At 35.4% G+C, this 14700-nt stretch overlaps 2 protein-coding genes across 3 annotated transcripts; both read right to left on the bottom strand.

Annotated features, from left to right (window-relative positions):
• Window positions 1-2850: 2850 nt before the first annotated feature.
• On the bottom strand, window positions 2851-8849 carry LOC132306338 (F-box protein At5g03100-like). The gene is made up of 3 exons (XM_059803695.1): window positions 7299-8849; window positions 6114-6287; window positions 2851-2989 (listed from the first exon to the last, which is right to left on the bottom strand). Exons 1-2 carry the CDS (start codon window positions 8628-8630, stop codon window positions 6228-6230), a joined length of 1392 nt encoding a protein of 463 aa, XP_059659678.1. The 5' UTR covers window positions 8631-8849; the 3' UTR covers window positions 2851-2989; window positions 6114-6227.
• A 133-nt stretch (window positions 8850-8982) lies between these two features.
• On the bottom strand, window positions 8983-12420 carry LOC132306345 (putative F-box protein At1g49610). 2 transcript variants are annotated; one of them, XM_059803704.1, is made up of 3 exons: window positions 11946-12420; window positions 10737-10910; window positions 8983-9768 (listed from the first exon to the last, which is right to left on the bottom strand). In XM_059803704.1, the coding sequence occupies exons 1-3, from the start codon at window positions 12045-12047 to the stop codon at window positions 9721-9723; spliced, it is 324 nt and encodes a 107-aa protein (XP_059659687.1). In that variant the 5' UTR covers window positions 12048-12420; the 3' UTR covers window positions 8983-9720. The 2 variants fall into 2 exon arrangements, with proteins under 2 accessions (XP_059659687.1, XP_059659695.1); XM_059803712.1 differs by having other exon boundaries at window positions 8983-9621.
• Between the last annotated feature and the right edge of the window lie 2280 nt (window positions 12421-14700).

Here is a 14700-nt window from a genome sequence, read left to right as displayed (position 1 = left end):
TAAACTTCAAGGAGTGTCGTCGTAATTAACCCTTAATTTTACCGAACTATATGTTTTATTGAGTAGGCATCCTTGCGTACCAATGAGGTGGCATCCCCGACTTAAACTTGAATTTTTCACTAAATCTAGAGGTAAATGATAACTTTTTAGGAAAGCTAAAACCTAAAATATTCTCCTTGTGTCAAAGAGGGTAGCCTACCAAGCTTTTGATTTTCTTACCAAGGTTTTTTGAAGGAAAAAATAAAAATAATAACCCAAGGTAGCAATTACAGATTCAGAGATTGAGCTGAGATTCTGGAACCATTCTTTGTTGAATTGTTGGATGAATCCAATTACTGAATTAGTTTCTGCAGACAAAAAAGAGACAATTTTTAACTGAGTAATTACACGGACATCTCTTATTGTTTATCATAATTATAGGAATATTTTTATGGTTTGAAAAATTTTTCAAACCTCCCCTAAAAATGAAATTAATTTACATAGATCTCCACTCTTAGTGACGGCTGTTAAATGCACTAATATATATATCTAATTTACTGAAATGCCCTCAAATTGTTATGGCAAATTACTACAGTACACATATGTATGTGTGAGAGTGAGGAAATGGACAAAGGGTAATATGAGAATTTTAATTTATTCAGTATATGACATCAATAAAATTCATCATTGACTTGCATTGACTGTAACAGAAGAGAAGTCTATGTCCATTAGTTTCATTTTTAAAAAAGATTTGAGTAATTTTCAAATCTTAAAAAAAATATCTATAATTATTACAAATCATAGGATAGACAGCGTAATTTAACCTTTTTTTTTAACGGGAATCTAACCAACTTTGGTTCCTAATTCTTTTATCCATTACATATTCTTAGTGTTGTGTGCATGCAAGTTGAGACCATTATTTGCTTATTCCATTTCTAATAGCTCACGGGTGTCATCACTTCTTGTTTCTTTTCTTTTTATGAAAAGAAAAATGGAGGGTATAACATACTGGTAAAGGGACTATCATTTCACATTTTGAAGGTCCAAGGTTTGTATTTCCTTAAAATCATTGTTAGAAATTTTTTTTTATTAATTGTCCAGTACATATGAGACGGAGGGATTTGCATGTGTTCGATAGTGACATATAAAAACAATTCACGATGTAATTTTTTATTTTTATTTTTATTTTTATTTTTATTTTTTACCCAGTAAAGAAAGCAAAGATGCATCAAGATAAAGAAAGATCAATACAAGTTAAAGACCGATACATCCAAATGAATATGAACTAACATTGCATCCTTTGAACTGAAATTCTGGCTTATCCCTTTGTCTAAACAATGGCATCATGAGGACCTCATTGCCACAACAAAGCACATGGCTGTCATGGCTAATGAAAACAAAACAAAAGATGTCAAGAATAATGGGATTAATTGCTGCCGGCCGGAATCAAGATCACTTACAGCATTACAAACAATAAGAATCACACTCAAAAGCAAACCACATGAAATTGAGGAAAACTTGATATAGTACTATAATGTGACATCACATTAGACAAATTATCCATTTTTTTGACCCCAAAAAAAAAAAATAAATAAATAAATCAGTAATTTGACTCATTCATATTAATCTTGTGGCCTACAGTCCAATTTCTAAAAGATGGTGTCATGTAAAGGAAATAGTTGTTATCTAGTTATTATAGGAAGAGGTGTAATTTAACATTTTGATAATAGAATTTATTATTAATGGACAACTCATTACATTGCATTTTTACATAGGGCAGGAAGCAAGTATTGAACCATATACAATGCTAGGGATTTTTTTTTTTTTTTTTTGGCAATTTTGTCTAAACTTTAAGCTTTATTCCATTTCTTCCATTTATTTGGACCAATGAAACCAAACTTTCTATCAGATGACTTGATCACTCACTAGTTGAGGCCTGAGAAGCAAAGTAAATGAGCTACAACTTATAAATTTGTATGAAGAATAAAAAGCAGAGCAGGCATTTTAGTTGAATCAACTTTCTTGTTGGAGTATCTGAGTGGCAACAGCAGCGTCCAAATGTATGAAATATTATTAACCATAAAATCACAATTCATAAGTTTATGAATGAAGCATGTGGTCCACATGCAGTTCTTGAGGTAAAATTCACCCTGCAAAAACTGTCCTTGTCTGTCTGTGGGTAACAAAACCTGGAGCCTCACCACGTGGCACCCTAAGGCCACGTAGGCGCTGACTTGACAGCGGTGTCAGGATCCGCAATGATGACAGAGCGAAAGTGCCAAGTGTGCAGACGAAAAGTACCATAAACAGTTTAGCCCTGCAAAATCCATGGACAATGCAGTTCCTCCAAAGGTAAACCACAAACTCATTGATTTTCTCTTGGCTTAAACATTCAAGGAACAAGCTTGTATACTATATACCAAAATAGCTAAGTTGGAACACAACCACAATAGATCAATTACAAAGCAAGCAAGTCTTATGTCACCAAGAAAACAAAATAGAATAGGTCTAAACACCCTATTAAATTCTAGGAATAATCATCACCACCCACATGACACTTGCAACTCAAGTAGCTCGACCGCATTGCATACATAAAAACATTAACAGATATCAGTTAAATAATAAACAAAACATCCACTGATGTCTTTACCAGAATGGAGCCCGTTTATGGCACATTGATTTCAGGGAACATCATTACCGCATGAGGGGAGGATCTTGGGAAGCTTAACAATTTTTGAGTCACCTGGAGAAATTCTGAACATGTACCGGATGAAGAGGATTCCGGGGACCCCTCCCATCCTGCATTAACAATCATCTTCTCCAGAACCCGTGCATTCTCAAGCAGAAATTGTACAAGTGCAACTTCAAATTCACAAGAATCTCCTGTGAAACCAACAATCTTAATGGTCTTCAGATGCGGTAACAAACACTTGAAATCCCGCTTTTGCGATTTCCAATGGCTCTCTCCATCAAAATCATAAGACTTGTGAAACTCGGGGGAAAATTTAATCTACAAGTAAATATTTGATTAGGGCAGAACTCAATGCATGTATTGCTGTACACACTAACATAATATTCGGGAAGCCACTAAAAGCAACTCAGTCAGAGTGATTTTCTGTTATAAACTATACATTTCAGCGGCAGAAAGACCAATTGAATGACTCTTCCTTGGGACCGGCGGTACATTTTGGGCCCTTCCATTTTCTCTGAAATGAATCTCGAGTGTCCATCACAGATGTCACTTTTAAGAAAATTTTTTGAAGTAAAATATCTTAGGTAAGTAATAACAAAGAATTTCATTTCCATCTTTGGAATCAACTCTTTAAAATCACAAATTCACATCGATGTCATATTTATTGGAATTATTCAACAATTATAATTAGCTGGAGTGAAATTGATCAGAAACATTCTTCACTCAATTATGACATAAGCAATAATACACCTAAAATAAATTGTACATTAAGAAACAAGCCACAAGAAAAATAAATTAGATAAGTATCAAGAGAACTCACAAGAATTAGTCATAGTTGTGCATAATAAGCTCCTTTATTAAGTTTTTCCCGTGCATAAACTAAACAGTAGGCAATAAAACTACCACATACCCAGAAATATACCCAATAATACCAAAAATACAACTGCAATTCAAGTTACGTTCCCCTCTCCTAAAGCTAGCAATCTTAACAGCTTCAGGATGCATGACCAAACCTTTGAAAACCCCAATCAAAATGGTATGAATCGCTAAAACTGGTCAAAACAAAATTATAGATGAACTTATTTAGGTTGAAATGTAAATTCTTTATACATTGTGATCCACATGGTCAAATATAAGGGAGCCACTAAAAGCAGCTTCAACAATGAATGTAAGACTTGTAATGGTCAATTTAATGCCTTCAGTCATCTAATTGTTTCAAAGGAAAATAAAACAAAACAAGGTGAAGATAACAAGCAAATAACATCCAAAGAGAACTTCACTTCAAAATTCAGGCCCTTTTACTTTCCTAGAACCCAGCTTACTGTCACGAGTCAATCTCTACTCTTTGCCAACCAGCATGCGTGTCTTCAATGCTCATGGTGTCGTTAGGAATCACAACGTGACATTACGCTAAGTATCATTCGGGTAGAGTAATTAATATGAATTATTAAATAAGATGAAAGAGACTGATTAGAAGTCATCCATCATTGACGTTCTTTCTAAACAGACTTAAAAATGAATGTAAAAGGATAGAAATGTGGAAGTGATAATGGAAAAACTCACCCCTGAGTGGCAAGGGGAGGCAAGAAATAACAAAGATTTTCATTTCCATTTTCGGGGTGATTCTTTAAAATCATAAATTAACTTTGACATTGTATTTATTGGAATTATACATCAATTATAATTAGGAAAGAAAAATAAAATTATAATTAGCTGTAGTGAAATAGATTGTTAACATTCATTCAATCATGACACAAGTAACAATACACCTAAAATAAATTTGCACATCAAAAAACAAGTCGCCAAGAAATAAAGAAGGATAGTGATCATAGTACCATGAGAACTTAGGATACATAGTGCATTGCAAGCCCATTATTTAAGACCTTTTTCCTCTATGTATAAACTAAAAAGTATGCTATATATATAACCAAGAATAATGCCTTGTCATCTAATTTTTGAAGTTTTTTTTTTTTTTAGGGTGGAGATTACACAAGCAAATAACATCCAAAGAGAACTTCACTTCAAAATTCAAGCACTTTTACTTTCCTATAACCTGGCTTACACTATGGCTCCATTTGTTTGAGCGTAAAACATTTTCTGAAAAATATTTTGTGTTTTCTAGTGTTTCGTAGTCCCAAATTCAAAGAAATTTTTTTGCGGAGAAAAATAATTTTTCAAAACTTAACCAAACCAACTTTACCAATTAATCCTCCGAAAATCGTTTTCTGAGCCTATCAATCAATCTCACTCTCGATCTCCTCAATAAAAGCACATGGCTTCGAAAACGTCAATCAAGTACGTGGAAGAGTTACACAGTGGCAAAAAAGCAGTTTAGAGAGAGAAAGAGGGCAGAGAAAGAAAAGAGCCCTTTAAATGAGAGTTTTTAGAGAGAGAAAGAGAGGAGCCCTTTAATATGTGCTATAGTGACTGAAAAGAAAAAAAAAACTGCTAAAAGAAGAGCCAATAGGCCCAACACCAAATTGTGTGTTTATATTGTAGGGCGAGAGGAACGAGGTTAATCTCTTCTTTAACAACAACAATCATACAATTTCCTATTTTTGGTTTCTTCAATTTGTTTTTATTATTATATTTTTTATCATTATTATTGGCTTTGTGATTAACATGTAGTACTAGTTCTTAAAACCTTAAGTGATATACAAAGTGTAGAAAAAAAATAATAATAATAATAATAATACATAGACAAAGCTTCTTTTTTTTTTTTTTTTTTTTTTTTGATAAGTAAGAAATGCATAGAAAACGCTCAAAAGGGGAACACATCCCAATAGAATAACACAAGGCCCAAAACGGGCCTCTAAACCTTCAAAGAGGCCAAGAAAACAACAATATCCTCTAAAGATCTATAATCTCTACCAGAAACCCAACAAAAAAGAGTGAAAATAATAGAGAACTTAAGAAAAGAGATAGGCTTCTCCTTGCCATCAAAATATCTCCTATTCCTCTCAAGCCAGATGCACCACCACACACAAAGAGGCGTAGCTCACTTGTTGCATTCGATGATAGAGAGACTTGTTTCGGTTTCCTTATCATTTTTAAAAAATCAATCGATTATTTTTTTATATTTCTTGTCAAATAATTATTATTGTTGGTATGGAAATAATTGGACCAATTGATATGTAAGAGAGAAATTGGATAATCAATGACTCAAGTAAGAATTTTGATTCACCAAACTTATTTTTTGAAAAATATTTTCAAAACATTTGCCAAACACCGGAAAATAAAAAATAAGGAAAACATTCTATATGAAAAAATGTTGCTTAGAAAACATTTTACAAGACAAATATTTTACACTCAAACAAACGGTGCCTAAGTATCACATGGTTGAGATAATTGATATGTCATCCATCATCGAGGTTCTTTCCAAACACACTTCAAAATGAATGTAAAATGAAAGAAATCTGGAAATGATAATGGAAAAACTCACCTTCGAGAAGCAAGGTGAGGCCATGTCTATGACTAATGTCTCCAGATCAGGTGAACTTTGTAGAACACTTGCTATACCTGGGAGGTCCCATTTCTTCATGTGCATGATTAGTGTTCAACGTTTGCACTCTGACAAAGGAGATGGCAGACCTTTCACCTCTAGTGTTGATAGGACCTGGGCCAATCAGAGCAGGAGGAGGAAATTAAAATTATAACAAATAATAATAATAACACAATCTGAATATATAGAGGAAAAAAAATAATCCTTTACTAATCTCGGAGATTGAAACAATACAAGCAAGCCCTTTCTCCCAATTATGACAAAGTTCCGCGAGAACTCATTTCAGGATTAAGATTTGGACTCCTTGTTAAAAGACCTAACTTGTCTGGAAGAGTTTCAATATATACAACATGCATCATACCCAGTCGAGAGAAATTGCATTTTTTTTAAGTTTTGGAAGAGTTTCAAAATGTACAATAAAGATTGTTCTAAGCAACCACAATAGATATTTGGTTTTGCTCAAATGTTCCAATAATTACACCTTCAAAATCTGTCCTTGCATCAAGAATGTGAAGGTACTTCATCATTAAGGTTAATTGTCACAAAATGCACATGGAACACAAACAATGACAATTGATGGTATATTATTTGCAATTGCTCTCCTGATTAGTTAAACTTAAAATTAGGGCCAAAACATTTACTTATTTAGATAAATTGCGATGTAATCCTATTAAAATATGTTGGATGTCAATTGAACTCTTAGCTTAGACGTGCTCATTAAAAAACCAATATGTTCAACCTATTGGACAGTGCAAATTATCAACATCGTATTTGTTTTGCTAATTAAAATTTTCAATGGCCATTTTGGTCTAAATAAATTATATATCTTCTATAGTGAGAAAAAAAAAATGAAAAAGAGTAAACGAAATGGCTCATTTGGATACTGAAAACATCATTTGCAAGTAGTTACCCCAAATGTTTAGATATGTAAAGCAAGAAAAAAGGGTATTTCCCAATTTTTATGCAAGGCTATAAAATAGAGAAGAAAAAAAACAGAAAAATTCAATAGTGGCAGCTCCGAGTTGGAGATTGCACCCACATGTTTCAAATTTTCTACACATAATGAAAACATGTAATGCATGTATGTCAAATGACAAAAGAGAGGAGTACCAATTAACAAACAACCTGAATACAGAAAGACCCTAAGGTAAGATCCTTAACATGCTGAAGGCTCGTAAGAAGACCAGTCAACATATCTCTATTCGCTTGATAGTCATCCAAACGGGAATAATCTTGTTCAAAATTGAGCTTAGCTTCAACCAAAGATGACACTTTCTCTAGCCGAAACTTCTTACGCATAATATACCCCATAATTTCCAGTGACAACACCTTAGGAGCTGAGATTACCGACTCTTCTTTCTCTTCTTCAAGAAATGGGTTCCTATAGCCCCTTATCACCAATTTCTTCAAACTTGCAGAATTGATATTCAAGCGATCATCAAAAAGCCAACATCTATACAATTCCAGAAACTCCAATACAGGACTGCCTGATAGTATCTTTCCAATAGCATAATTCGAAACCTCGGTACACTTAATTGTCAAAGCCCTAAGGGAACTCCATTGAACAGCCTTGTATGAAATGATCTTGCACTTGGACAAGCTCAATTTTGCTAATGCTGAATTGGTATAGACATACTGTGGCAACTTATATCGATTACCCGGGCATCGATTATACAAAGTCAGCTCCAACTCCTCCACATTCTTCTGCATAGCGAATCGAACCCACACATTAACAGTTGGAACAAAACGACGGTCATACCCAAAATCCAGACAAAACTTTCTGACAGTAGATGATGTGCAGAGAATTAGGGTTTTATCAACAAATGAGATGAATTTTTGGAGACCCTTCTCGTATGGTGAGATACGATTACTGAAATAATTGGAATCATTTGGTAAGTCACGAAAACTGAATAAGATGTTTTCAACAGAAGTCCAGAGGTATACCCATCTTTTCGATAAAACCCCTGTTTTGACGACGTCCTTCATGGGCAAAAAAGAGAGAATGTGAAGGAGTAGTTTGTCCGGCAATGACCCGATTCGATCTGGGGTTTCTCCGCGTTGCTGTTTCGATGGCGAGGCACTGGTTTTGTCTGGCGGCAGAGACGGTGGTGGTGGCTGCGGAAGCGAACGCGGCAGCAATAAGCTTTCTTCGTCGCAATCGGTTGACTCGTCTCCGTCTGAACCACGGGGTTTCTCATCTCCACTGAAATCAAAGCTGGGTTGTTCCTCTTCTTCTTCATCGTCGTCGTCTTCGTCGTAAGTATCATATTCTCTGTGGTGGCTTTTGTCCTGCTCTTCTTCGTCATCATCATAAGAATTATAGTTTGTGTTGTAATGGCCATTCGACCTGAAAAATAGAGGGTTTCTTCTTGTTCCCGGTGGCATGAGGAAAAGAAAACAAACCCTAGCTTGATTGTACGGAATATATCTTTTCTCCACTACCCTGATTGTATGCATCTAAACGTGCTTGGAAATGTGGATTGCCAAAAACGGCGGGAAATCAATAAAGCCGAAAAAATATTTAGCGCCTTTTATACCTCTTAACATAGCAATTTAGATTGGAATTAAAAAATAAATAATAAATAATAAAAGCCCAACAAATAACATTAATTATTAAAAAATAAAAATAAAAAAACATTTACAGGATAAATCCAGATAACATCAATTATTGGTGGAAAAAAAAAAAAACATTTAGGTTGGAATTAAAAAGCCCAACAAATAACATCAAATTGTTGCAAATTTCACCAATATGAATTTTCTTTTCTTTTCTTTTTTCCTCTCTTAAATTTAGATTTTCATTTCATGTGAGTTTTAGTTGGCATCTTTGTTGCTTACCTTTTAGGTAAACTATTCTTTTTTTTTTGGGTGCATTATCAGGCCTACATTGAATATAAAGCAAACTACACAAACATATAAGCCATGACCACCACTTCTTCATTTGCCAATTTGTTGCCCCAATTTGAAAGTTTTTTACAGGATAAATCCATATTTTAAGTTGGACCTTCAAGTTCAACTGCATTGCATAAATAAAAACAGCAATAGATATCCACTGAATACTAAACAAAACATCCAATGATAATCCAGGAACAAAAACAAACATCCACTAATGTCATTATGAGAGTGGAATTGTTTATGGCATATTCACTTCAGGGAACAACATTACCGCGTGAGGGGAGGATCTTGGAAAGCTTGACAATTTTTGAGTCAACTGGAGAAATTCTGAGCATATGCTGGAAGTAGAGTATCGGGGCCAACCAACCCTTCCTGCATTGACAATCATCTTCTCCAAAACCCATGCATTCTGAAGCAGAAATTGTACAAGTGCAACTTCAAATCCACAAGAACCTCCTATGAAGCCAGCAATCTTAACAGTCTTCAGATGCAGCAACAAACACTTAAAATCTCGCTTTTGGATGTCCAGTAGCTCTCTCCATCAAAATCACAAGACCTGAGAAAATAGGGGGGGAAATTTAAACAACAAGTAGAGATTGAGTAGGTCGGAACACAATGCATGTATAGCTGTATTCTGGGAGCCTCTAAAACCAACTCAGTCAAAGAATGATTTCCTCTTATCTCTGAAATAAATCTCTCGAGTCTGTTTTTTTAAAGAAGATTTTTTGAAGTAAAATATATTAGGCAAGTAACAACAGAGAATTTCATTTCCACCTTCGGAGTGAGTTTTTTAATCATAAATTCAGAAGCAAGAAACCAGAAAAATTAAATTAGGATAGTATCATGACAAGTGACAAGAATTAGTCAAACTGTGCATTGCGAGCTCCTTTATTTAAGAAGTTTTTCCTCTATGTATAAACTAAACAGTACGCTACAAAACTACCACATACCTAGAAATGTAACCAATAATATCACAAAATCACAAATATGATGGAATGAATCGAAAATTCATTAAAATTTAGTTGGTGAACATAACTACAGCCTCCTGAGTGGATCTGAGGAAGCATAACAATATGAGCTACTTGGAGTAGTTTGTGCAGTATATAACAAAGTACAAAACTTAAACCAACGATTAGTATATTCTCCATCACCTATGTATTCATAACCAGAATTGTAATTCTTAACAGCAGGACCAAGCCTTTGAAAACCAGTGCTCCTGATGATGTCTAGTTTCCAAGGTCCTCCCAGTAAAAATTGTATTGAGTCAAAGAAAAAATATAGATGAACTTAAATAGGTTGAAATGTAATGTAAATTATAGTTACACATTGTGTGCCACATGATCAAATACAAGGCATAAGCTAAAAGCAGCTTCAACAAATTGTAATGGTCAATTTAATGTCTTTTCCATCTAATTTTTTAAGAAATGTTTTTGTGGTGAACATAACACATGTGAATAACATCCGAAGAGAACATCACTTTAAAATTCAAGCCCTTTTATTTTCCTTAACCCAGCTTACACTAAATATCACCTGGCTAGAGTAATTGATATAAATTATCAAACAAGATGAAAGAGACTGATTAGAAGTCATCCATCATTGAGGTTCTTTCCAAACACACTTCAAAATGAATGTAAAAGGAAAGAAATGAGGAAATGATATAGAAAAATTCACCTCTGGGTAGCAAGGTGAGGCCAAATCCATGACTAATGTCTCTAGATCAGGTGAACTTTGTAGCACGCTTGCTATACCTGGGAGGTCCCATTTCTTCATGTGCATGATTAACGTTAAACGTTTGCACTCTGACAAGGGAGATGGCAGACCTTTCACCTCTAGTGCTGCTAGGACCTTGGCCATTCATAGCAGGAGGAAATTAAATTGATAATAATAATAATAATAACAACAACAATAATAATAATGATATGAATATACAGAAAAAATATATATAATACTAATCTCTGAGAATGGAACAATAAAAGTAAGCCCTTTCTTCCAATTATGACAAATTTACGCGAACAGATAATACTTGTTATAGAATTAAGACATGGGTTCTGTTTACAAACAGATAATACATCCTATATTGAAGATTTATTGCGTTTTTATAAACAGAGAAAGTCCAGGGATACTGGGCAGTCGGCCCAGGTGGTAAGACCAACACCTCCCCAAAGGGAAAGCTGAGGGTTAAAGGCTTAAAGCCCCAAGGGGACATAATGGGTGTGCAGTCAAGAGACATTGCATTCTATATATGTTAAAATCTACAGCAATTATTTACTCCTCATTACAGAGCAAGAAGCAAGAAACCTAGCTCGTCCAGAAGAGTTTAAAAATGTACAACAGAGACTGTTCTAAGCAACCATAATAGATATTTGGGTTGCTAAATTTACTTATTTAGATGAATTGCCATGTAATTTGATTAACATGTGTTGGATGTCAATTGAACTACTCAGTTTAGACGTGCTCATTAAAACATCAATATGTTCAACCTATTGGACAATGCAAATTCTCAACATCATCCATGTTTCCACTAATTAAAATTTTCAATGGCCATTATCATCTGGTTAAATGATATATTTTCTATAGAGAAGAGAAAAAAAAAAGAGTACACAACATAGCTCGTCAAGATACTGAAAACATCATTTGCCAGTTATTACTCCAATTGTTTGTATATGTAAAGCAAATAAAACAAGAAAAAAGGGCATTTCCCTATTTTATGCAAGACTATAAAATAGAGAAAAACAAAACCAAAAATAAAAAATAAAATCTATGGCGGCAACTCCAAGTTGGAGATTCCATCCACATGTTTCAAACTTTCAACACATAATGAAAACATGTAATACATGCAAGTGAAATGAGAAAAGAGAGGAGTACCAATTAACAACCAACCTGAATACAGAAAGACCCTAAGGTAAGATCCTTAACATGCTGAAGGCACACAAGAAGACCAGCCAACATATCTCTCTGCGCATTACAATCATCTCGTGTCATAATCTTGTTCAAAATTCAGCTTAGCTTCAACTAAAGATGGCACTTTCACTACCCGAATCTTCTTACTCATAATATACCCCAGAATTTCCAGTGACAAAACCTTAGGAGCTGAGATTATCAACTCAGAATCCACTTCTTCAAGAAATGGGTTCCTATAGCCCCTTATCACCAATTTCTTCAAACTTGCAGAATTGATATTCAAGTGATCATCAAGCCAACACCAATACAATTCCAGAAACTCCAATACAGGGTTGCCCAATAGAATCTTTTGAATAGAACGACTAGAAACCTCTGTACACTTAATTGTCAAAGCCCTAAGGGAACTCCATTGAAAAGCCTTGTATGGTATGATCTTGCACTTGGACAAACTCATTTTGCTAATGCTGAATTGGCATAGAAATGTTGTGGCAACTTATATCGATTACCTGGGCATCGATTATACAAATTCAGCTCCAACTCCTCCACATTCTTCTGCATAGCGAATCGAACCCACGCATCAACATTTAAAGCCAAACGACGTTCATACCCAAAATCCAGACAAAACTTTCTGACATTAGATGATGTGCAGAGAATTAGGGCTTTATGAACAAATGTGACGAATTTATGGAGACCCATTTCGTATAATGCGATATAACCGGAATTGTACGGTGTGTTACGATAAGTGAATGATATGTTTTCAACAGAGGTCCAGAGGCATACCCATCTTGGCGATAAAACCCCTGTTTTGACAACGTCCTTCATGGGCAAAAAAGAGAGAATGTGAAGGAGTAGTGAGTCCGGCAATAAGTTGATTCTATCTGGGGTTTCTTCGCGTCGCTGTTTCGATGGCGAGGCACTGTCAGTCTTGAACCGGTTCCACTTTGGCTGAACCGGTTCAAGGCTGCGCGTGGGGCTATTAAGGCTGAGTGTTGGCGCGCTGTTTGGCACTCCTTGCTCTCTCTATTATGTGCGATTTTTTGCCCCTTCACTCCATATTGCTCACAACTCTCATATATACATATCCACATCATCTATATCACTTCATATCATAATTTGTTCATCATTCTATTGTTCCATTGCATGATTGGGATTGAGAAACAAAATTTGAAGTTTGAAATTTGAGAATTGAAAGTTTGAAATTGAAGTTTGTGGAGTTTGGGTTTGAACTTGGAGGATTGGTTAATCTTTTGAGTTGAGTGAAGAATATTGAAGTTTTAAGTGTGATTGGGGTTACAATCTTGCTTTGTTGATAGTTTTGGGGAAGATTGAAGATTAAAATCAAGATTTTTGATAAACACTTTGGAGTTGCACACCAAGTGTTTGAAAAAAATTCCCGAGAGAGGTTACAAGATTCAAACCAAAAATTTCCGTGAATCAAATGGCACCAAAGATCTCTAAGGAAGCTAAAGGCAAAGGGGTTGCACTCCTAAAGCCTCCCAAGAGACCAAGAATGGGCATTGTCATCCGTGAACCCCAAGGTGGTTCTAATACTCCACGAGACACTTCTTCCACTCCAACGATGACTGACTCTCCATCACGAGAGGTACCATCTGGGTATCCCTCTGTCTCAGCCACTGAAAAAGTCGACTTTGAAGAAGCTCACTTCTACAATGACCTTGCATGGAAGGCATACATTGACGTTTACAAGGATGGTCTGATTAAAACCGAGAGGACTGTTAATTTGCAAAAACTTCGTGACACCGCTGGACAGAACCTTGTGACATATATTGAGAAGAACAAATGGCTATTCTTTACCAAACTTGGTAATAGCTATTTTTCTTCGGACATGGTACATTACTTTTATGCCAATATTCGAGCAACCTATGATACGTACTTCATTATGTCGCTATTTGGGACTGACTATACGGTCGATGAAGAAGCCATCCAATCCATCTTGAATATTCCGGATAAAGATCCAATGACGGGACAAGTGTTACCTTTGGAAGTCTCGGGTCCAGAATTTCCCCAAATTGCAGCTAAGATTTGTGTTCCTAATTCTCCAAGGAATGATGATAACATTCCAGCTCGTTTTCTGACAAATGAGGCGGCATTCTTTAACTTATTCGCCATGGCCAATCTAGGATATTTTGGGAAGACAGACGAGATCACTCTCGAGCGAGCACAGGTTATTTATTTTCTTGCTATGGGTGAACGCATCCAGCTTGCACCATCTCTTGTGCAGTTGATGATGGCTCATTACAAAAGGAACTCGCGTCGCTATTCATCACCTTTTCCGATGATCATCATGAATTTCTATAGGCAAAAGAAGATTCTGATTCCTCCCAGGGCATATCATCAGCGTATTATGACTGAGTTGAATGCTCGTGCTTTGAACAAGTCCAAATCAACTAAGGCGAATGCAAGCAAGGCTTAGAGAGTTGCTGATGAGACACCTTCATAGGCTCCGGAGGTTACACAGTTATTTCCTCCTAAAGGAAATTTTTCTAAAGCTGATGCCAACATGACGTACTATATTCTTCTTCAACATCAAACTACTATATTTAATAAGATGATGGATGAGATATTAGATCTCAAGTTTCATATGGGACAGCTTAGAGGACAGCAGCCAGGAGGTTCTTCAGATGATGTTTACCAGCCTGCTCCTCTAGATCCATCATTAAGGGCTGAGGATGATGATGATGAGTATTCAGATAAGGATGGTGATGTTGATTAG

This window comes from Cornus florida, unplaced genomic scaffold (assembly GCF_030987335.1).
Source record: "Cornus florida cultivar Cherokee Brave unplaced genomic scaffold, ASM3098733v1 CherokeeBrave_3.0.0_Hap2_Chr01, whole genome shotgun sequence".
In the NCBI taxonomy this organism is placed as follows: domain Eukaryota; kingdom Viridiplantae; phylum Streptophyta; class Magnoliopsida; order Cornales; family Cornaceae; genus Cornus; species Cornus florida.
Note: the sequence above shows the minus strand (reverse complement) of the source record. Positions and strands in the feature narration are given on the sequence as shown.

Bases quoted from the DNA above. Each gene is read 5' to 3' on its own strand.
- LOC132306345 (XM_059803704.1), bottom strand. From the start codon at position 12,047: ATGACACGAGATGATTGTAATGCGCAGAGAGATATGTTGGCTGGTCTT. The intron at 10,911-11,945 runs GTTGGTTGTTAA...TGAATGGCCAAG, and splicing joins TAGGGTCTTTCTGTATTCAG to GTCCTAGCAGCACTAGAGGT. The intron at 9,769-10,736 runs GTGAATTTTTCT...TTAAAAAAACAG, and splicing joins CCTCACCTTGCTACCCAGAG to ACTCGAGAGATTTATTTCAG.
- LOC132306338 (XM_059803695.1), bottom strand. From the start codon at position 8,630: ATGCATACAATCAGGGTAGTGGAGAAAAGATATATTCCGTACAATCAA. The intron at 6,288-7,298 runs GTTGTTTGTTAA...TGATTGGCCCAG, and splicing joins TAGGGTCTTTCTGTATTCAG to GTCCTATCAACACTAGAGGT.